General features: G+C 44.6%; 1 protein-coding gene across 1 annotated transcript; it reads right to left on the bottom strand.

Moving 5' to 3' along the window:
* Nucleotides 1-60: 60 nt before the first annotated feature.
* Nucleotides 61-20431, bottom strand: LOC121003425. Its single transcript, XM_040435273.1, has 2 exons — nt 20287-20431; nt 61-1128 (listed from the first exon to the last, which is right to left on the bottom strand). Exon 2 carries the CDS (start codon nt 1124-1126, stop codon nt 191-193), a length of 936 nt encoding a protein of 311 aa, XP_040291207.1. The 5' UTR covers nt 1127-1128; nt 20287-20431; the 3' UTR covers nt 61-190.
* Nucleotides 20432-24006: the final 3575 nt, after the last annotated feature.

Below are 24006 nucleotides of genomic sequence, written 5' to 3'. Positions count from 1 at the left end.
ATTAAAATTCTACTCTGATTTACTCTGTTCTCACTGATTTATTAGTATTAGGAATTTTTACATGGAAAGCAGCAGAAGGAATTCCATTCGCCAAGGTCCTCTGAAGTAGCTGGGCCACCATGATGGCTGATTAACTCCTCTATTACTGGTAAATTGTGTGAACGGCCAGGATGTTTGTATGGATCACTGACTACTGTCCAAAATTTTGCAATTTTGGAAGGAGAGGGACAGTGATAGATATCTCTTCTTCTTCTGGGGTGTGAGGTGATGACCAAGGCTCAGGGGACATAACTGGGACACCAGGCTCTGTGCAGTAAATCCTGCTCCCTGAGTTTTTGGGTGATGAAGGGATGGACAGTGCATACCCACTCTTCTGTTTTCTCATTCTTTTGCCCAATTTTCCCATTCTGTTAGTGGAGCCTCCAGGATCCAGATGACTGGGGTCTTTCTCCTTGAAGGTATTGTATTCCTCAGGGTTTGAAAGGTGAACATCTTGTGGACTCTGGGTCTGAGTAGACGAATCTGTCAGGAGAGGCTTCATACACAAATATTTATTGTATTGATTGCTGCGAGTCATCACTTCTTGCCTCTGTAGATGGTTATGACTTTGAGATTCATGTCCAGCCAAGAGATTCGATTCTCTACATGGTTTTCCAGGTTTTCTCGATAAAATTGTATATGTAGCAAATCGATAATTCCACCAGGACTCAGAACTTGCTGTACCCAATGTACTACCAAACTGGCGGATAAACTGTTGCGTTCGGGAGCTCGAGGCAGTCAGTGGACAGCCATGAAGAGTTATTTGTAATGGTCTGGTGTACGAACAGATGATAGGGACATTATTTACCGGGACAGCTTTCAGTCTCCATCCGCTGGTCTGTGCTGAGGTCACATTTTGTGTAATGGACACTTTCTGGTTGGCATGGTTTTCTAGACTTTGGTCTTTCAGTTTTGAGACAGAAATTCCAGTGATGAAAAGGTCTCCTGCATCCTTGGGAGTTATGTGTGTGCTTCCAGGAAGTTTCTGGTGCATTGGCCAATTGTTTCCAACATTGGGGTATCTTGACTTTAGAAGACGACCAGTAGAATACATTTTCTGCTTCTTGTCGTTTTTACTGTAATCCATTCCTACATGGAAAACACAGAAAATGAAGGAACATTTATATTATTTTATGGACCCTCTAAGACTAGACTAGACTAACCCAGTGTTCTTTCCAGCAGCAGCAGTACAATGAGGGAGAAAGACCATCATTACCTAATGAACAGATCCACATTGTCCATCTGTAGCGGGCCCAGGAGAAGGAAGAGAATGGGAGTAGAAATAGTAGTATCAGTAATGGAGGTAGTGGTTACTTAGTCTGATGTTCTCCTGAGCCATGCAGTGATGGAAAGGGCGCATCTGTGCTTCTCTTCAGGACACTCCCAGGGTTTGGGGCTCTCCTGCCTGGTGGTGGTTCGGAATGCCCTTGGTGGTGATGTTCTAAGGCAGGGGCGGGGAACCTCCGGCCCGCGGGCTGCATATGACCATTTCATCTGGCCCCCGGCCCCTGCCAGAACATATTGTGAAGATGCTAATGAACGCTTCCATTATGGAAGCGGTCATTAGCATGCGGGAGGCACAGGAAGGTGAGAACAGTGCATTGCTAGCTGTACTCATCTTCCTTGGTCTTCTTCCGGCCCCAGGCTGTGTCCTGACATGTACAGTGTCAGGACGTAGTGCACGTAGACACACACTATGACCTGACGCTGTGCACTGTCAGGTCACAGTGTAGCACGGCGGGGAGAAGGCCAGGGAGGGTAAGTGAATCTGCCAAGTGGCAGCACTGTCCGAAGCTGGAGAGGTAAGTTTATTTATTTATTTTAAATGTCTGATCTGAGGTCCGATTGGGGCTGATCTAAGGTTAGGGAGGGTCTTATGGGGGTCTGAGCTGAGGCTAGGGGGGTCTGATGGGGGCTGATCTGAGGCTGGGGGGTCTGATCTGAGGCTAGGGGGCCTATTGCGGGTCTGATCTGAGGTTGGGGGTCTGATCTGAGGCAGGGGGGTCTGATGGGGTGTGATATGAGGCTGGGGAGTCTGATCTGAGGATGGGGGGCCTGTTGGGGGTCTGATCTGAGGCTGGGGAGGGTCTGATGGGGGTGTGAGCTGAGGCTAGGGGGGTCTGATGGGGGCTGATCTGAGGCTGGGGGGTCTGATCTGAGGCTGGGGGGCCTATTGGGGGTCTAATCTGAAGCTGGGGGGTCTGATGGGGTGTGATCTGAGGCTGGGGGGTCTGATCTGAGGTTGGGGGGCCTGTTGGGGGTCTGATCTGAAGCTGGGGGGTCTGATGGGGTGTGATCTGAGGCTGGGGGGTCTGATCTGAGGCTGGAGGTCTGATCTGAGGCTGGGGAGTCTTACAGGGGCTGATCTGAGGCTGGGGGCCTATTGGGGGTCTGATCTGAGGCTGGGGGTCTGATAGGTGTCTGATCTGAGGCTGGGGGCCTATTGGGGGTCTGATCTGAGGCTGTGGGTCTGATCTGAGGCTGGGGGGTCTGATCTGAGGCTGAGGAGTCTGATCTGAGGCTCAGGAGTCTGATCTGAGGCTGGGGGTCTGATCTGAGGCTGGGGGGTCTTATGAGGGTCTGATCTGAGGCTGGGCGTCTGATGGGGATTGATCTTAGGGTAGGGAGGGTCTGATGGGCATCTGATCTGAGGTTGGGAGGTCTGATCTGAGGCTGGGGGTCTAATCTAAGGCTGGGGAGGGTCTCATGAGGGTCTGATCTGAGGCTGATGTAGGCTGGGGGGGTCTGATAGGAGGCTCATTTGAGACTAATGGAGGTGGGGTGCAGAAAGGGGCAGAGAAAGGGACAGTTGCGAAGAAAGAGGCAGGGACAGTGGCAGGGAGATTGAAAGCTGGGTGAACCCCTCTCTGGACCCCTCTGGGTTTATCTTGGCTGCCATTAATGCCAAATAAAGAACTAAATATATAACATTCTCAACTTAAAAATTAGACTGCTATATATGGTCAAAATGGTGCCTGTACTATTTGTAATATATAATGCAGGCACCATTTTGTGCTGCAAAAATACAGCACTCTAGATTTTTTTATTGAAGAGCTTCTGTAACTTACCCTAAGTCAATTATATGTTTGACCAAATATAGCCGTAAAATTTTTAAGTTGAGAATTTTGTATGGCCCCTGATCGATGTTACAAATATCCAAATAACCCTTGGCAGCAAAAAGGTTCCCCACCCCTGTTCTAAGGTGTAAGGCAGTGTTCCCTGAAGTGTAAGGCAATGAGGCAGGTTTAACAGGTGAATGGTTCAAATACATCAGTTACATTTCTCAGCATGCATTGACTGTCAGTTCGTATACAGTTTTGCACTTTCCTCTGGTCTTACAGTTCTCACAGCTGCAAAGGTAGTTTACAAGTCAGGTCTTTCTCTGAAGCACTACACTTTGTTCTCTAGCTCAAATACAAGCATCCAGAAATAGGTGTGCAACACTTCCCTCACTGCTTTTTGCTTTATCTCACTGAGTTCTTCTACCCACAATGTCCTCTGCAGGATGTGGTCCTTAGCAGATCCCCAGTCTGTCTTTAACCGCCTCCGGACCGCCTAACGCAGGATTGCGTTCTGGAGGCGGTCGATTCATTCCTCCTTGACGCGCCGGCGCAATTTCCTGTGAACGCATGCACACAGGCACGCGCGTTCACAGGATCGGCAGGTAAACGAGTGGATCTGCAGCCTGCCAGCGGCGATCGTTCGCTGGCGGGCTGTAGATGCGATTTTTTTAACCCCTGAAGGGTATATTAGACGCTGTTTTGATAACAGCGTCTAATATACCTGCTACCTGGTCCTCTGGGGGTCCCTTTTGCTTGGATCGACCACTAGAGGACACAGGCAGCTCTGTAAAGTAGCACCAAACACCACTACACTACACCCCCTGTCACTTATTAACCCCTTATTAACCCCCTGATCACCCCATATAGACTCCCTGATCACCCCCCTGTAAGGCTCCATTCAGACGTCCGTATGTGTTTTGTGGATCCGCGGATCCGCAAAGCACATACAGACGTCTGAATGGAGCCTTACAGGGGGGTGATCAATGACAGGGGGGTGATCATCCCCATATAGACTCCCTGATCACCCCGTCATTGATCACCCCCCTGTAAGGCTCCATTCAGACGTCCGTATGTGTTTTGCGGATCCGATCCGTGGATCAGCGGATCCGCAAAACACATACGGACGTCTGAATGGAGCCTTACAGGGGGGTGATCACCCCATATAGACTCCCTGATCACCCCCCTGTCATTGATCACCCCCCTGTAAGGCTCCATTCAGACATCCGTATGTGTTTTGCGGATCCGATCCGTGGATCCGCAAAACACATACGGACGTCGGAATGGAGCCTTACAGGGGGGTGATCAATGACAGGGGGGTGATCACCCATATAGACTCCCTGATCACCCCCTGTCATTGATCACCCCCCTGTAAGGCTGCAAAACACGGACACCGCGGCTGCAAAACACGGACACTGCAAATCCGCAAAACACGGACACCGCGGATCCGCAAAACATGGACACCGGCAATGTGCTTTCCGCATTTTGCGGCTCCGCACATTGCCAGAACTATATAAAAAATGCCTTTTCTTGTCCGCAATTGCGGACAAGAATAGGACATGTTCTATAGGCTCTACAAAAAACGCAGTGTTCGCCCAATCAGGCCTGATCTTGTGCGCACACTTGCGTTCAGTGAATTATTTTTTTTCTGATCACTGCAAAAACACCGTAAAATCGCTGCGGCGCTATAAAAAGATCACTTTTGAGGGGCATGGCGAGTTCATAGAAGATTTTTTTTTTGTCACAAGTTAGCAGAAATTGATTTATTTATTTATTTTCTTACAAAGTCTCATATTCCACTAACTGGTGCCAAAAAAATTAAATCTCACATGAACTCACCATACCCCTCACGGAATCCAAATGCGTAAAAATTTTTAGACATTTATATTCCAGACTTCTTCTCATGCTTTAGGGCCCCTAAAATGCAAGGGCAGTATAAATACCCCACATGTGACCCCATTTTGGAAAGTAGACACCCCAAGGTATTCGCTGAGGGGCATATTGAGTCCATGAAAGATTGAACTTTTTGTCACAAGTTAGCGGAAAGGGAGACTTTGTGAGTAAAAACAAAAAAAAAATCAATTTCCGCTAACTTGTGCCAAAAAAAACTAACTTCTATGAACTCGCCATGCCCCTCACGGAATACCTTGGGGTGTCTTCTTTCCAAAATGGGGTCACATGTGGGGTATTTATACTGCCCTGGCATTTTAGGGGCCCATTTTAGGGGCCCAAAAGCGTGAGAAGAAGTCTGGAATCCAAATGTCTAAAAATGCCCTCCTAAAAGGTACTCATTGGAATTTGGGCCCCTTTGCGCACCTAGGCTGCAAAAAAGTGTCACACATGTGGTATTGCCGTACTCAGGAGAAGTTGGGCAATGTGTTTTGGGGTGTCTTTTTACATATACCCATGCTGGGTGAGAGAAATATCTCTCTAAAATGACAACTTTGTATACAAAAATGGGAAAAGTTGACTTTTAGAGATATATTTCTCTCACCCAGCATGGGTATATGTAAAAATACACCCCAAAACACATTGCCCTACTTCTTCTGAGTATGGCGATACCTCATGTGTGACACTTTTTTGCAGCCTAGGTGCCCAAAGGGGCCCAAATTCTAAAGAGCACCTTTAGGATTTCACAGGGCATTTTTTACGCATTTGGATTCCAGACTTCTTCTCACGCTTTAGGTCCCCTAAAATGCCAGGGCAGTATAAAAAACCCACAAGTGACCCCATTTTGGAAAGAAGACACCCTAAGGTATTTTGTGATGGGCATAGTGAGTTCATGGAAGTTTTTATTTTTTGTCACAAGTTAGTGGAATATGAGACTTTGAAAGGAAAAAAATAAAAAATCATAATTTTCCGCTAACTTGTGACAAAAAATTAAATGTTCTATGAACTCACTATGCCCATCAGCGAATACCTTAGGGTGTCTACTTTCCGAAATGGGGTCATTTGTGGGGTGTTTCTACTGTCTGGGCATTGTAGAACCTCAGGAAACATGACAGGTGCTCAGAAAGTCAGAGCTACTTCAAAATGCGGAAATTCACATTTTTGCACCATAGTTTGTAAACGCTATAACTTTTGCGCAAACCAATAAATATACACTTATTGCATTTTTTTTAATCAAAGACATGTAGAACAATAAATTTTGAGAAAAATTTATATAGAAATGTATTTTTTTTTTTTTTAATTTACAACTGAAAGTGCAAATTTTTTTTTTTTTGGCAAAAATTTCGGTCAATTTCGATTAATAACAAAAAAAGTAAAAATGTCAGCAGCAATGAAATACCACCAAATGAAAGCTCTATTAGTGAGAAGAAAAGGAGGTAAAATTTATTTGGGTGGTAAGTTGTATGACCGAGCAATAAACCGTGAAAGTAGTGTAGTGCAGAATTGTAAAACGTGGTCTGGTCATTAAGGGGGTTTAAGCTAGGGGAGCTGAGGTGGTTAAAGGGAACCTGTCACCTGGATTTTGGGTATAGAGCTGAGGACATGGGTTGCTAGATGGCCGCTAGCACATCCGCAATACCCAGTCCCCATAGCTCTGTGTGCTTTTATTGTGTCAAAAAACAGATTTTATACATATGCAAATTAACCTGAGATGAGTCCTGTCCCTGACTCATCTCACGTACAGGACTCGTCTCAGGGACAGGACTCATCTCAGGTTAATTTGCATATGTATCAAATCGGTTTTTTTACACAATAAAAGCACACAGAGCTATGGGGACTGGATATTGCCTGTGCAAGGTCACATACAGAAGATGCATAAAATACATTTTAACCCTTTAAGTAGTGGACCACTGCCGTAGCAATGGGATTTTGTACATCTGCTGGACTGGACATCAATCTGCCACAAGCTGCATACTTACCAACATTGTAGTTGGTAACTTCGGGGCATGTAAGCCATAACCGGGAATAACCCAACCCCAGTCAGGCCCGCCCACTTACGTGTGGGACAGTTCAAGTTTCCCAAAATCCTCTCTGAAAATTAGGGACAGTTCTTTAAAATTTGAGATGGCTGATGACTATGTATTAATATGTCATCATGAGACTTTCAACTGCTAACACATCACTATGAAATTTCTATGATGTTTTATGGCTTTGCAGTTCTCCACCCATTCCATATGTCACAGGGGTACAGGAAACAGAGGCAGAGGGAGTTGATTGTACGCTGCTCACACGGTACAGCTTCTGTATTTGTCTCTGTGCTGCATGTAACATGGAGAAAACACTGTGGGCATCTGGGAATCTACTTTGTGGCGGCAACACTAAATCCTTAAAGGGGTTGTCTCTCTTCAGCAAGTGGCATTTATCATGTAGATGCAGTTAATACAAGGTACTTGCCAGTGTATTGTGATTATACATATTTCCTTCTTTGCTGGCTGGATTCATTTTTCCATCCCATTATACACTGCTAATTTCCATGGTTACAGACCATCCTGCAATCCGTCAGTGGTGGTCCTGCTTGCAAACTATAGAAAAAAGCACCAGCCTATGTGCGCTCCCACGGTCCTGGCCACCAGAGAGGCCGGCACTTTTTCCTATAGTGTACAAGCACGGCCACCGTTGATGGATTGTAGGATGGTCGTAACCATCGAAAAAAGCAGTGTATACTGTGAAGGAAAAATGAATCCAGCCAGCAACGGAAGCACTATGGATAATAACAATACATTAGTAAGTGCCTTGCATTAACTGCATCTACATGATAAATGCCACTTGCTGAAACCCCTTTAATCCTGCAGAGCCATTCATTTACCATAGACAATGAAGACTTTCCCTCTCTGTCACCAGCCAACAGGGGCATATACATAAGCTGTACACTATGAGGGACATACCAACAGCATCTCATATCTCAACTCATGGTTCATCACTAGAATCAACTTCAGCTACAGAGCATATAGAGGGAACACGTGGATCCAGGTTACAGCCTTCTCGTCGTCACCCTCCAGCCGGCGCCATCTCATCCCTGTTATTTATTAATGGCGATAATGATCCACTTAACAAGTGGCAAGTGCTGTGGTCATATTCAAGAATCTATGTCAGAGCCAAGAGATGAAGCGTCTCAGAGCAAAGCGTCTCATCCGATAGACTCTCCTCTGGATGTGAGGCATTTAACTCATACCACACTTTACTGGTGCAGAATCTTCTGAAATCTGGACATGCCTGCACCACATTGAAGAAGAATCAGCTAAAATCTGTGGTGACACTAACAAAGGATGAGGGCATTTACTTTTTATTTAGAACAGGGACAAGACATCAAGCCTTGAGATGGGGAGTGGTGGAGGAGCCTGGAGTGCGGAAGGCCTGTTAACTTCCACAGCCCATCCTAATCCGATATGTAGTTTACCCGCTCTTCCCCATCGATAAAACAAAATATATCAGAAATTGTAGAAATAATGAAGCAGATGATGTTCTTCATATTTATGAAAAACTTCAACTTGTTCTACAGTAAAAAAAAGGTGAATCAAAGAGGCTCATGATTTAATGCTGTTTCCGTACAGCAATAAAAATGTATTGGCTCCGTGGAGCCAAATTTCATATCGCCCTAAGGCGCATGGTGAATTCTTACTAAATTCATATCTGTGTATTGAAATACAATTTAAAATAGCAATCCGAACTGGGCTTTGGTACTGGCTGGTACTTTAGTACCAAAGCCCAGTTTGAATTGCTATTTTAAATTGTTTTCCATTACGCAGACATGAATACAGTAGGAATTCACTAAAGTCTCGCGCAACTTAGGGCGAAATGAACTTTGGCTCCACAGAGCCAATACATTACAATAAAAGTTTTTGAACGAATCAACTTCGGATCTATGATCCGAAGGTCGATTCGCTCAAGCCTACTCATGATGTCACTATTGCCGCTATGCAGCCGCCAAGCCATATGCCGCTGTCCTCTCAGCCAATCAAAGCTGGAATGAGTTTCTCTCTCTGCTGTGACTGGCTAAATACCAAGATCCCACAGGGAATAAGCAAGGAAATTGGGAGCAGCGAAGAATGGGTGAAGCGAGCGTTACTTCTTTTATTTTTAAAGCAGTCTCAGTAGTTTTTTACCATTTTTAATTGACTGGACAACCCCTCTAAGCTTTTCATGGCTGCATATATTTTGGGCCTAGACGCTGCTTTGTAAAAAAAAAAAAAAAAAAATGAAGGGGGACATTTCTATCTCAAATCCTTTACCGGTAATTTCTGCAGGAACATGGGCCTTCTGATATTCCTCCTGATCTCTTCGATGGCATTTTGACCAATCAATAATATTTGCCCCGAAACTGAATCCTGTAATTTTCCCATGCACAGCAATGGGGGAATATTTCAAGCCCTGCACTCCAGAATACTGGTTTCAAAAAGTCGGAAATAGGATTTTGCGAGTTTATGGGTTTATTTTCTCAGAAATGTTGAGACATTTTGCATTTCTAATCCACTCCTGTTTTGAAAAATGAGTGGGAGAGTGGGCATGGTTAGCATATGGAGCTCATTTATGCCAGATTTATCAACTGAGACTTTAAAAAAGTCATAAAAACTGTAGCAATCTTACTCCACTAAAGAGGAGGTGTAGAAAGTGGAGTGACATCTCAAGACAGAAGTGTTAGACATAAAGGGGTTGTCCAGCCAGAGGTGGATTGGCCATAGACCTTACCGGGAAATTTCCTGGTGGGCCAATGCCCAGGGGACCGCCTTGGCCCTCCTCATGGCCAGCCAGTGGAAGTTTTGGGGATGTATTTTGTGCTTCTGGCAGTATTTTGTGATGCACTGTGGTATTTGGCTCTGTTGGGGTGGTATAACATGCAACAATATGGTATTGCTGGCCCTGTCTTCCATCAATATTGACCCAACAACAAAACGGGGCCACTTTTAGTATTTTTTTCCACGGCCACTTTAGGTTCCCAGTCTGCGCCTGTGTCCAGCCATGTATATTGATGATCTGTCGCCAGGATAGGTCATCAATATCTGATTGGCGGGGATCAGACACCCAGCAACCCCGACAATCACCATGCAAGCGCTGCTTCTTGGTCATTCAACTACGCATTGTCTCCTGTGGAGCGGTTGCACAGTGTAACTACAAGCACTCGCTCCATTAGAGCGAAAGGAATGAGTATTTGTCATCACACTGAACTTCTGTGTAATAAAGAAGAAGTAGTGCTCTCATGGAGCGCCACCTCCTGTTCAAACAGCTGATCGTGGGGGTGTCAGATCAGATATTGATGAGTGATGACCTATCCTGACGATGGGCCATCAATATCTATGGCTAAATAAACCCTTTCAAGACCCAAATTATCAAACATTCTAACACATTTGATAAATTTGGCCCAAATTTAGGCAACTCAGAGACCTGCAAAACTGACTTCAAAAATTCCCCTCATGATAAATCTCAGACATTGTCTTGTCTGATGCTGAAGAGAAGACTTACATTTCAGTTTTAGATGAGAGCTCTAATCAGGAGTTTTACAGACAAGAAAGTGACGCTCCAGGGCTCAGTACAAGATAAAAATAAAATTAATATGCAGCAGAGGACACCTAGCACAGGAGAGAGAATTCTTTTATGCTGGGCAGACAAGATGGGGTTAACTGTAAATTAGTTTCAGTCACATGTATGTCCTTACACGTGTTACAGACAGGAGATGGGAGGATTTTACGGTGTATAGAGCCAGGAACGTTTCTTGCTATAACACATTATCCCTGCAATTGGAGTCTGAACCACCAGCAGATCAACCGCAGAAGAATGAGTCAGTGGTCCTGAAGTTCACTCTTGAGGGATATAGCACAGTTGTTAGTGTCTTTCAGCAAAATGTATCCAGCACCGTCCAATTCCCCTGGTGACCATGATGAGACATGTGCTGAACCTCCTGTAGAACCTGTGCCCCCTCTTTCTCTCCCTGTCCATTTGGCGATGGTTACAAATTTCGTATAATGATGGCAGTAACTCTGCATCATGTTTGACCTTGAGATCAGGATAGAAAACTTTCCACACTCAGCCGTGAAATACCTTGCAGGAAACTTTCTTTTTTTTAGTGGCAATTAAAAAAAAATCAGCTGAGCTTAAAGAGCATGAACGGTATCAAGAGGCCTCTTGGCTTAATTACAAGCTGCCAACTGCAATAACCAGATCAGCGTCTCCAATCTGCGCTCCCTGGATCCTCCATCAAGTTAAAGAGGAAAGAATTGCAGCATCTCCCGTATCTGCTCATGTGGAGCTGATGTGAATATAATATAATGTACAGTGCCACCCATCCTCGTGTTCAGCCCTAGGGGACGAAGAGACACCAGTCGTTCCTTTGACCTAAGAGGATCAATAATCTCCTGTGATCTGGTCATTATACAGCTAGAGGAGGACACATCTCACTTCCCCTGCCCGGGTTTAATTAACTAGACTTTAAAGGAGATCAGAGACTCTAATGCTGACAAGGTTACTGCTCCAGAGACCATCAAATCAATTCATCTCACTCTAATTATTATTACATCAATCTCCTTGCAAATGCCTCACCGTCAAATACATTGAAAAGTAGAGACTTTCTGCAACAAAGGAAAAAGCTCCATCAGCAGCATAGAGCTAAGCGACACAATCCAGTGCAGCTCTGTCACTAATTATGAGTGTCGCACCACAATCCAGTGCAGCTCTGTCACTAATTATGAGTGTCGCAACACAATCAGGTGCAGCTCTACCACTATTAATGAGTGTCCCAACACAATCCAGTGCAGCTCTATCACTAATAATGAGTGTCGCACCACAATCCAGTGCAGCTCTGTCACTAATTATGAGTGTCGCAACACAATCAGGTGCAGCTCTACCACTATTAATGAGTGTCCCAACACAATCCAGTGCAGCTCTATCACTAATAATGAGTGTCGCAACACAATCCAGTGCAGCTCTATCACTAATAATGAGTGTCGCAACACAATCCAGTGCAGCTCTATCACTAATAATGAGTGTCGCAACACAATCAGGTGCAGCTCTATCACTCATAATGAGTGTGCAACACAATCCAGTGCATCTCTATCACTGATAACGAGTGTCGCACCACAATCCGGTGCAGCTCTATCACTAATAATGAGTGTCGCAACACAATCAGGTGCAGCTCTATCACTAATAATGAGTGTCGCACCACAATCCGGTGCAGCTCTATCACTAATAATGAGTGTCCCAACACAATCCAGTGCAGCTCTATCACTAATAATGAGTGTCGCAACACAATCCGTTGCAGCTCTGTCACTAATTATGAGTGTCGCACCACAATCCGGTGCAGCTCTATCACTAATAATGAGTGTCGCAACACAATCAGGTGCAGCTCTATCACTAATAATGAGTGTCGCACCACAATCAGGTGCAGCTCTATCACTAATAATGAGTGCTGCACCACAATCCGGTGCAGCTCTATCACTAATAATGAGTGTCGCAACACAATCCGGTGCAGCTCTATCACTAATAATGAGTGTCGCACCACAATCCGGTGCAGCTCTATCACTAATAATGAGTGTCCCAACACAATCCAGTGCAGCTCTATCACTAAAAATGAGTGTCGCAACACAATCCGTTGCAGCTCTGTCACTAATTATGAGTGTCGCACCACAATCCGGTGCAGCTCTATCACTAATAATGAGTGTTGCACCACAATCCGGTGCAGCTCTATCACTAATAATGAGTGTCGCAACACAATCCGGTGCAGCTCTATCACTAATAATGAGTGTCCCAACACAATCCAGTGCAGCTCTATCACTAATAATGAGTGTCGCAACACAATCCAGTGCAGCTCTGTCACTAATTATGAGTGTCGCAACACAATCAGGTGCAGCTCTACCACTATTAATGAGTGTCCCAACACAATCCAGTGCAGCTCTATCACTAATAATGAGTGTCGCAACACAATCCAGTGCAGCTCTATCACTAATAATGAGTGTCGCAACACAATCCAGTGCAGCTCTATCACTAATAATGAGTGTCGCAACACAATCAGGTGCAGCTCTATCACTCATAATGAGTGTGCAACACAATCCAGTGCATCTCTATCACTGATAACGAGTGTCGCACCACAATCCAGTGCAGCTCTATCACTAATAATGAGTGTCGCAACACAATCAGGTGCAGCTCTATCACTAATAATGAGTGTCGCACCACAATCCGGTGCAGCTCTATCACTAATAATGAGTGTCCCAACACAATCCAGTGCAGCTCTATCACTAATAATGAGTGTCGCAACACAATCCGTTGCAGCTCTGTCACTAATTATGAGTGTCGCACCACAATCCGGTGCAGCTCTATCACTAATAATGAGTGTCGCAACACAATCAGGTGCAGCTCTATCACTAATAATGAGTGTCGCACCACAATCAGGTGCAGCTCTATCACTAATAATGAGTGCTGCACCACAATCCGGTGCAGCTCTATCACTAATAATGAGTGTCGCAACACAATCCGGTGCAGCTCTATCACTAATAATGAGTGTCGCACCACAATCCGGTGCAGCTCTATCACTAATAATGAGTGTCCCAACACAATCCAGTGCAGCTCTATCACTAATAATGAGTGTCGCAACACAATCCGTTGCAGCTCTGTCACTAATTATGAGTGTCGCACCACAATCCGGTGCAGCTCTATCACTAATAATGAGTGTTGCACCACAATCCGGTGCAGCTCTATCACTAATAATGAGTGTCGCAACACAATCCGGTGCAGCTCTATCACTAATAATGAGTGTCCCAACACAATCCAGTGCAGCTCTATCACTAATAATGAGTGTCGCAACACAATCCAGTGCAGCTCTGTCACTAATTATGAGTGTCGCACCACAAGCCGGTGCAGCTCTATCACTAATAATGAGTGTCGCAACACAATCCAGTGCAGCTCTATCACTAATAATGAGTGTGCAACACAATCCAGTGCATCTCTATCACTGATAACGAGTGTCGCAACACAATCCAGTGCAGCTCTATCACTTATAATGAGTGTTGCAACACAATCCGGTGCAGCTCTATCACTGATAATGAGTGTCGCAACACAATCCAGTGTGACAAGCTCTATAAATGATGCAGATTACTGCATCACAATCCAGTGCATGAGTTCTAACACCACTGTAGACCACTTCCAGTGCAAACATCTTATCTCAGCAACACAGAACACTGCAACACCATCTAGTGCAACAATTCCATCACCAACACAAAGTACTACTACACAATCTAGTGCAACCAGCCATCACCAATGTAGACCACTCCACATCCAGTGCAAACATCTCTAGTCACCAAGAAAGAACACTGCAACAAACTACTGTATATTACTAACATAAAACACTGCAATGCAATTTAGTGCAACCAGTTCCATCACTAGTCCAGAGCACTACTACACAATCTGTACAACCATCAATAACATTGGGCACTACAACACAATTCCAAGCAACCAGCTCTATTAAAAACATAGAGCACTGCAATACAATCCAGAACAACCAGCTTCATCACCAACACAAAATACTGCAATATCATCAAGTGAAACCAGTGTCATCACCAACACTGCAATACAGTCCAGTGCAACCACAGCCATTACCAACACAGAAGACTACTACACAAGCCAGTGCAGCCAACTCTATCACAAACATAGAGTAGTACAACACAATCCAGAGCAACCAACTCCATCACAGAACAAACTTGTTCAACCAGTAACATCACCAATACTGTATACTACAACACAATCCAGTGCAACCAGCTCCATCACAACACACTACAACATAACCCAGAGCAAACAGCTCCATAACCAGCACACAGCACTGCAACACAATCCAGTGCAACCAGCTCCAACACCATCGCAATGTACTACAACACAATCCAGAGCAAACAGCTCGAACACCAACACAGTGCACTACAACACAATGTAGTGCAACCAGCTCTATTACTAATGTACTATACTGTAACAGAATCCAGTGCAACCAACTCCATCACAGAACATAGCACTGTAAAGCAAACTTGTTCAACCAGCTCATTCATCAATGCAATGTACCGCAACACCCTCTAGTGCTGGGGTCGGCAACCCCCGACACGTGTGCCAAAAATGCCATGCAGGCCATATTTGACTGGCACGCAGTCACACTGCATCGCAACGCACTGCATCTTTAATTTAAAAAAAATCAGACTCGCTACACAGGGTCTGCTAGGCCCGCCCCGCATGCTTCCCGCAGTGCCAACCAGCTACGAGACTCCACTGCCTCACGTTGGATGGCTGGCTGAGTACTGATGCGCTGCACAGAACCCATCACCAAGGCCCGCTCCTCACACTTCCCTCCATTACCTCACGGGCTGGCTGCTGTATCGCTAATGTTCCTCGACTGCCGTTCTGCTGGCGCAGCTGACACCATAGAGATGGGATTAATGACACAAGTGACAGTTAGGGAGATGGGAGTAGTAGTGGCACAGGTAACAGCAGAGGGTAAGGAGTAGTAGTGGGATAAGGGACAGCAGGGGATGATGTGCTGGGGCAGTCAGATGGTAGGTTGATAGTGAGCTTGGGGAATGGGGGAAGCTTAGTGACTAAATTGGGGATGGGTTTAGGATAGTGAGCCTGCATGTGACTGCTGGGGGTTATGGGGGGACAATGTGGGGCAAGCGTCTGACAACTTTGGGTGGGTGGGAGAATGGTGAGCCTGCATGTAACTGCTGGGGAAAATGGGGGAACAATGTGGAGCGAACTTCTGACAACTTTCAACTTTGGGGGTGTTGCCAGATAGCAATCCTGCATATGATTGCTGGGGGGATGGGGAGCAACTTCTGACAACTTTTGGGGGGGTGGAAGGATGTTGAGCCTGTATGTGACTGCTGGGAGTAATGGGGGGGGGGTCAATGTGGAACAAGCTTTTGACAACTTTAGAGGGTGTGGAGGATAGTGAGCCTATATGTGACTGCCAGAGGGACGTAAAAGTCTCCTCATATGAACTAAAGCTGCATCGTCTTTGCAAAGAAAGTCAGGAACAAAGATCCCATTGAGTGGTAAGTTAAACTGATTTTTTCCCCTTTTTTTTTTGTCACATACAGTTTGTGTTATATGACTTTCCTGTATTGCCCGGAACGCTGAGCTCTTCAACTTTTATTTTATTTCTTACATTGGCACTCAGTCCAAAAAAGGTTTTCGACCCCTGTTCTAGTGCAACCGGTTGCATCACTAACACAGCACACTGCAACATCACGAGCACAGCGCAGTGCAGAATCCGGGGCTCCATGATCAACATAGTGCAATTCAACATAAGCCAGTGCAACTATCTCTATTACCAATGTACTGTACTATAACACAATCCAGTACAACCAGCTACATCATCAATGTAAAGTACTATAACACAATCCAGTACAACCAGTACCATCATCAATGTAGAGAACTATAACACAATCCAGTGTTACCAGCGCCAAAGCCAATGTAGAGAAGTATAACACAATCCAGTACAACCAGCTCCATCACCGATGTATAGTACTATGACACAATTTAGTACAACCAGCTCCATCACCAATGTAATGTACTATAACACAATCCAGTATAACCAGTACCATCATCAATGTAGAGAACCATAACACAATCCAGTGTTACCAGCGCCAAAGCCAATGTAGAGAAGTATAACACAATCCAGTACAACCAGCTCCATCACCAATGTAGAGTACTATGACACAATTTAGTACAACCAGCTCCATCACCAATGTAATGTACTATAACACAATCCAGTACAACCAGTACCATCATCAATGTAGAGAACTATAACACAATCCAGTGTTACCAGCGCCAAAGCCAATGTAGAGAAGTATAACACAATCCAGTACAACCAGCTCCATCACCGATGTATAGTATTATAACACAATTTAGTACAACCAGCTCCATCACCAATGTAATGTACTATAACACAATCCTGTACAACCAGATCCATCATTAATGTAGGGTACTATAACACAAACCAGTAAGACCAGCTCCATCACCAATGTATAGTACTATAACAGAATCAGTACAACCAGCTCCATCATCAATGCAGAGTACTATAACACAATACAGTACAACCAGCTCCATCATCAATGGAGAGTACTATAACACAATCCAGTACAACCAGCTCCATTATAAGCATAGCTCACTACATCTCAATCCAGTGTTACCAGCTCCATCATCAATGTAGAGCAATATAACACAAACCAGTAAGACCAGCTCCATTACCAATGTAGAGTACTATAACACAAACCAGTAAGGCCAGCTCCATCACCAATGTAGAGTACTATAACACAAACCAGTAAGGCCAGCTCCATCACCAATGTAGAGTACTATAACACAATCAGTACAACCAGCTCCATCACCAATGTAGAGTACTATAACACAATCCAGTACAACCAGCTCCATCACCAATGTAGAGTACTATAACACAATCAGTACAACCAGCTCCATCATCAATGCAGAGTACTATACATTGGTGATGGAGCTGGTTGTACTGGATGGTGTTATAGTACTCTACATTGGTGATGGAGCTGGTTGTACTGGATGGTGTTATAGTACTCTACATTGGTGATGGAGCTGGTTGTACTGGATGGTGTTATAGTACTCTACATTGGTGATGGAGCTGGTTGTACTGGATGGTGTTATAGTACTCTACATTGGTGATGGAGCTGGTTGTACTGGATGGTGTTATAGTACTCTACATTGGTGATGGAGCTGGTTGTACTGGATGGTGTTATAGTACTATAACACAACTCTATTCAAATGTCAGCTCCCAGCACAGTGCAGGTCTAACACTTACATTTGGTATTTAACAGGTTACTGACATGTCAACACCTCTGGAGGATTTCTCCACCCGATGGGGATAAAGTCGCCATCTTTTGGGAATCGTTATTTTTACTGTCATTAATTGAGCTTTTTTTTGTCTAGAAAATAATGATGAAACATTTTCCATCATCTACAAACCAGAATAGTAGAGAAATTCCAGAATCTGTGATGCGTCAGAAAATCCAAAGCAAACTAGTAAGCTAATATATTGTGACTACTACTACTATTAGCTACACTAGAGTTATACCACTATTATCTACACTATTAGGGCTCATGCACATGACCGTATGTGCATGCGGTCCACAAAAAAACGGATCCGCAAAAAATCCGGATGACATCCGTGTGCATTCCGTATTTTGCAGAACGGAACAGCTGGTCCTTCATAGAACAGTCTTATCCTTGTCCGTAATGCGGACAATAATAGGACAAGTTCTATTTTTTGCGGAACGTAAATACGGACATACAGAAACTGAATGCACGCCGAGTAACTTCAGTTTTTTTTGCGGACCCATTGAAGTGAATGGTTCCGCATACATTCCACAAATAAATGGAACGGACACGGAAAGAAAATACGTTCGTGTGCATGAGCCCTTAGGGTCCATTCACACGTCCACAAAATGGGTCCGCATCCATTCCGCAAAGTTGCAGAACGGGTGCGGACCCGTTCATTTTCAATGGGGCAGCAAAGTGTGCTGTCTGCATCCGCACTTCCGTTCTGCGGCCCCGCAAAAAAATAGAACATGCCGTATTCTTGTCTGCAGACACTGACAAGAAAAGGCATTTCTTTTATAGTGCCAGCCATGTGCGGACCGCAAAATGCGGAACGCACATGACCGGTGTCCGTGATTTGCGGATCCCTTAGCGTAATACCACTATTGTATTATGCTATGGCCTACACTATAGGAGTAAAACTATTAGAATACTGATACTATCTACACTATAGGAGTAATAGTACTAGAATTCTGCTACTATTATCTACACTATAGGAGTAATAGTACTAGAATACTGCTACTATTATCTACACTCTAGAAGTAATACTACTAGAATACTGCTACTATTATCTACACTATAGGAGTAATAGTACTAGAATACTGCTACTATTATCTATACTCTAGGAGTAATACTACTAGAATACTGCTGCTACTACTACTTACACTATAGGAGTAATACTACTAGAATACTTCTACTACTACTTACACTATAGGAGTAATACTACTAGAATACTGCTACTATTATCTACACTATAGGAGTAATACTACTAGAATACTGCTACTATTATCTACACTATAAGGCCCCTTGCACACGACCGTATGCCCTCCGAGACATACGGTCCGTGAGCGGGCCATAAGTCCCGGAGCGGCATTGATCGTACGCACGGGAGCACACAGCATTATAGATTACAATGATACTGTGCACGTCGGGCCGCCCGCAGGATTATTGTCCCGCTTCTTATATGATCTTATAAGTGCGGGACAATTGTCCTGCGGGCGCCCCGATGTGCACAGCATCATTGTAATCTATAATGCTGTGTGCTCCCGTGCGTACGATCAGTGCCGCTCCGGGACATATGGCCCACATACTGTCGTGTGCAAGAGGCCTTATAGTAATACTACTAGAATACTGCTACTATTATCTACACTATAGGAGTAATACTACTAGAATATTGCTACTATTATCTACACTATAGGAGTAATACTACTAGAATACTGCTACTATTATCTACACTATAGGAGTAATACTACTAGAATACTGTTACTATGATCTACACTATAGGAGTAATACTACTAGAATACTGCTACTATGATCTATACCACAGATGGCAGTAACCACATTAAGAGACCTATCTAGTAATGGCGACCTCCTGAGAGGGCTGCATAACCAGCACAGGTGTGATTCTCTGCCTCTCCCCTATCAGTGTGCTAGCAAGGCGTAATACAGAGTCCAGGATATCTGTCAGATCTGATTGTACAATGCACTCACATCATTTTCATAATTACAAGCAAAATGGGAAGAGCAGAGGGTCTGCAGCTGCTATTTTGGCTAATAGGTTGTAAAGATGATAGGAAAGGTGAGATGCCTCTGTGGAGCGCCCACTCTTCTCACCATTATGAAACGTCCAATATTGCCTGATGCTACAAGTTTAAGGCAGATATTGTGTCATCACAGTGAATATTCTATAGGAAACATCTACGGTGCTTCCCCATATCTAATACTAGGGTGTTTCCACACATGCTGTTTTAATGCAGTTTTTTTTAGAGAAGTAGAATCTTTCTTATATAATTAACCCTCTTTACTATCCGCTCCTTGCTTCTGCTACAACAACTCCATCAATACAGCATTTCTGAAATCAGCCATACAGGAATTTCTCAGCATTCCGCCCCTCAAGACACTTGGAAAACCAGCGGCGACTACTGCGCTATCTACTCACCGATCAATCGCCTTGTGTTGCAGCAGCAGAAGGGAACGAGCGTCCGGACTTCAGTACAATAAATAGGCTGTTTACAGGAGCAGGAGAGCGCTTCATGGTAAAACTCCCGAGCCTCAGCCCGGTGTCCACAGGGGATTGCTCTCCCTCACACGGCATTGCAACTTCATTTCTTCTCTAATGATTTCAGATTGTGAAGGTCGAGCCCTGCTGTTTCTGGAGGTGCTCTTGTGTTTAATCATGAATGGAGGAGATCCTTAACGTGGGTGCAGCTCATTTCTAGTAGTAAACCGGAAAAATACAATACAAAATCAGCATTGACCCAAGAACACAGAGAAACACTGCAGGGTCTAGGGGAAGGGTGCAGAGGTAGCAGTCACACCCAGGCCCTGGTATGTGAGGGAACCCCAGGGCTATATCTATCTGGGTGCAAAGGTAGTGTTAGGCTACTTTCACACTAGCGTTGTTTTAATCCGGCGTTCAATTCCGACACCGGAACTGCCCGCCGGATCCGGAAAAACGTGTGAAAACGGATTACATTTGAATCCTGATCAGGATTTTGATCACAATGAAAAAATGCATTGGAAAAAACGGATCCGCCATTTATGGACTTTAACTATTTTTTCACATTTTTCGGGTTTAACATGCAAAAGCCGGATCCGTTTTGACTGAACACACAGCGCCAGATCCGGCGTTAATGCAAGTCAATGGGAAAAAGGCCTGATCCGGCGTTCAGTCAAAGTGTTCAGGCTTTTTGGCCGGAGGTAAAAATACTGCATGCTACGTTTTTCTGAAAAGCCTGATCAGTCAAAAAGACTGAACTGAAGACATCCTGATGCATCCTGAAGGACTGACTCTCCATTCAGAGTGCATTAGGATAAAACTGATCAGTTCTTTTCCGGATTTGAGCCCCTAGGACTGAACTCAGCGCCGGAAAAGAAAAACGCTAGTGTGAAAGTACCCTTACACCAAGGCCGTGGTGTTACAGGGGTCCCCAGTAATGCAGCTATAGGTGTAGACATAACAGGTATACTTGGGTCTTGTTGTCCGAGGGAGGACCAGGGGTGTAGAGGTAGCAGTCATATCAAGGGGGCTAGTGTCTGAGGGAGGACCAGGGATGTAGCTATATAGGTGGTGTAGAGTTAGCAGTCATACTTCAGGGGCTAGTGTCTGAGGGGGGAATTAGGGATGTAGGTATATGGGTCAAAGTATTGATCATATCCAGGCCCTGGTGTCTGAAGAGGCTCAGTCCCCTCTGCCAAAGTGACAAAAAGGATATAATCTAATCAGCAACCAATTACAGAGCTTTAGGGGTTCAGAGGTGAGGTTTGCCTGTGCCTTGTTGCTTAAAGAGGACCTGAAGCATCATCTGCCTTTTAAGATGACACCAGACCTACAAATGGTGGTTGAGAGAAAGGGAGCTGTAGCACTCAGCCTGTCGATAATTACCCCTTGGTAATTATTAAAAGGGTTGTCCACCGGCCTGTTCTCAAGTTAGGCCATCATTAGCTGGGGATCTGATGCTCCCGCTGATCAGCTGTTTGGCTATATTTTTGGCACTTGTAGACAGATCCATCTAATTGTAGTGGACTGACCTTGTCAATGCAGCGCTACACCCATTTACTTCAATTGGAGCAGTAGTGCAGTGACAAGCTTAGCGCACTACAACGTAGACAAAGATGTCTACCTGTGGTGCCAGAGCTACTGCAAAACAGTTGATTGGTGGGATGTGAAGAGTCAGCAACCGTCGGAACTCCAGCTGCTGTGAAACTACAACTCCCAGCATGCAAACATGCTTGGCTGCTCTTCTAACTCCCATAAAAGTGAATGAAGCATTCTGGGAGTTGCAGTTTCCGAACAGTTGACGTGCCGGAGGTTGCTGATCCCTGTCCTAGAGGGTATGTTTTACAAGCTGACAAATGTATGACTTTATTACTATTCTGCAGGAGCACAGCATCAGAATGTGAGTAAGAAAATATAAGTGAGAAGATAAGAAGATACTTCCTTTATGATAATGGCCGAGAACAGTTGATGTTCATGGTCTTCTGCTCTCCATACAATCCATAATATAATCTGGTCCCATGATAAATGGTATACTCTCTGTACCCAGGAGACCTCCATGCCTTCTCCTCATGGAAAGCTGCAACATGGAACATGGCCATGGACAAGTATAAAATAGCCTTCTCCTCCTCATGAGGTCTCTTTTGTACCAATACCCCTTTACGTGGGAAGCTTTCTGCTTGTAGTTAACAGGCATCCAGGTCAAACCACCCATTTGCAGGCTACATGCTTTATACCAAACAGACTCTGCACAGAGATTTGTCTTATGGAATCCTCATTTTTTCCCCACCCAGTTTCTAATGTGTGTAATAAAAGGCAAGTTAATCTCTGTATTACCACTGCAAAACCTCTTGCAAGAAGACTACATATCCTTTACTGTAAACCTGTTGTTACGGGTTAGTTTGACTGTCTTGCGGTGGCCACTTCACCTAGTTGAATTGTTGCACTGTGACTGTAACAAGCTACATTACTAATTACACCAGAAATGTATATGTTATGATTATCGTAGTACAACAAAAGCTAGTTTTCTTTTATTTTTTAGCTTGAGGGCTTTAACAGGGTTAGCCTCTATAGGGCAATGGCATCCTTTTCAGGGCAGCTTCTCTGCTGATTAGGCAGGGATTAACAGGGGTAATAGTATGGACATTTATCTTGAGATACATCCCACTGGAATATCTTGAGACAAAACTCCAGAACCTCATCCAGGTTCAGAAGTGAAGTTATTAGTGGACCCGATACATGCCATTACCAATGGGTAATTGCAGCGATCTGCTAGGGGAGAAGACAGGCGTGGAGAGGATAGGAGTAGTAGTAGTAGCCACAGTAACAGTCCTCACTCTGGTGCTTACAGGGCAATGCAGTCATGGGATGGGCTTTCTTACCACATGGGAACATTCTGGTTTGAGGAATCCTGCCTGATGTTAGGTGGGGTGTTTTTGGTGTGTAACGCAGGGCTACCTCAGAGTAGGATGGATGATGAGACAGTACAGAGTGGTGGTGCAAAGCAATGACAAGGCCGGATTTAGGCAGATGATACACAAAGGCACTTGCAGAGAGTAAACTCAATCTTTTCAGATTACATGCACAGTTTTCCCAAATCTGTATATGGGCATGTAGGCCGTACAATGAGTATGTCTCTGTGCATGAGCCCTAAGACTGTGCCCTCAATGACTCAAGCTTTATGCCTTGTTTAAGACTGTAACTACTAAACCTGTTGTCTGTCAAAAGACTGTTGCAACCACCATGCTTGTAGAGTACCCCAGAGCATGTTATGTATTGTTATGTGATGTATTCCATCAAGTACAGCCATGTATGAATGGCACAGCCAAAGGTTAATAATCCTAGCTCAGCCCTTATAGGTTGATAGGTGGTGGTCGGTTCCACCCTTGGCTCTAGGGAGTCTATAGTGAAAGTTCAGAGAGGAAGGAAGCAGTGCCTCATGCTTCCTCTTCTCAGGCCCGAGAAAGCTAAAGAGACTAACGGATCTCTGCAAAATCCACAGAAAGAGAGAAAGTTAAAGAGAAAAAGGAGAACTTAGAATCTGTATGGCCAAGCCTTGGAGTCAGAAAGGTAATCTTCTACTGCAGCCACTGAGACCTTGCTGCAGTGGAGGGACATTATTAAGACACCCTTCACAATTGGACACATCCTGGACAGACGTGC

The sequence above is a fragment of the Bufo bufo genome, chromosome 1 (genome assembly GCF_905171765.1).
Source record: "Bufo bufo chromosome 1, aBufBuf1.1, whole genome shotgun sequence".
Lineage (NCBI taxonomy): Eukaryota > Metazoa > Chordata > Amphibia > Anura > Bufonidae > Bufo > Bufo bufo.
Note: the sequence above shows the minus strand (reverse complement) of the source record. Positions and strands in the feature narration are given on the sequence as shown.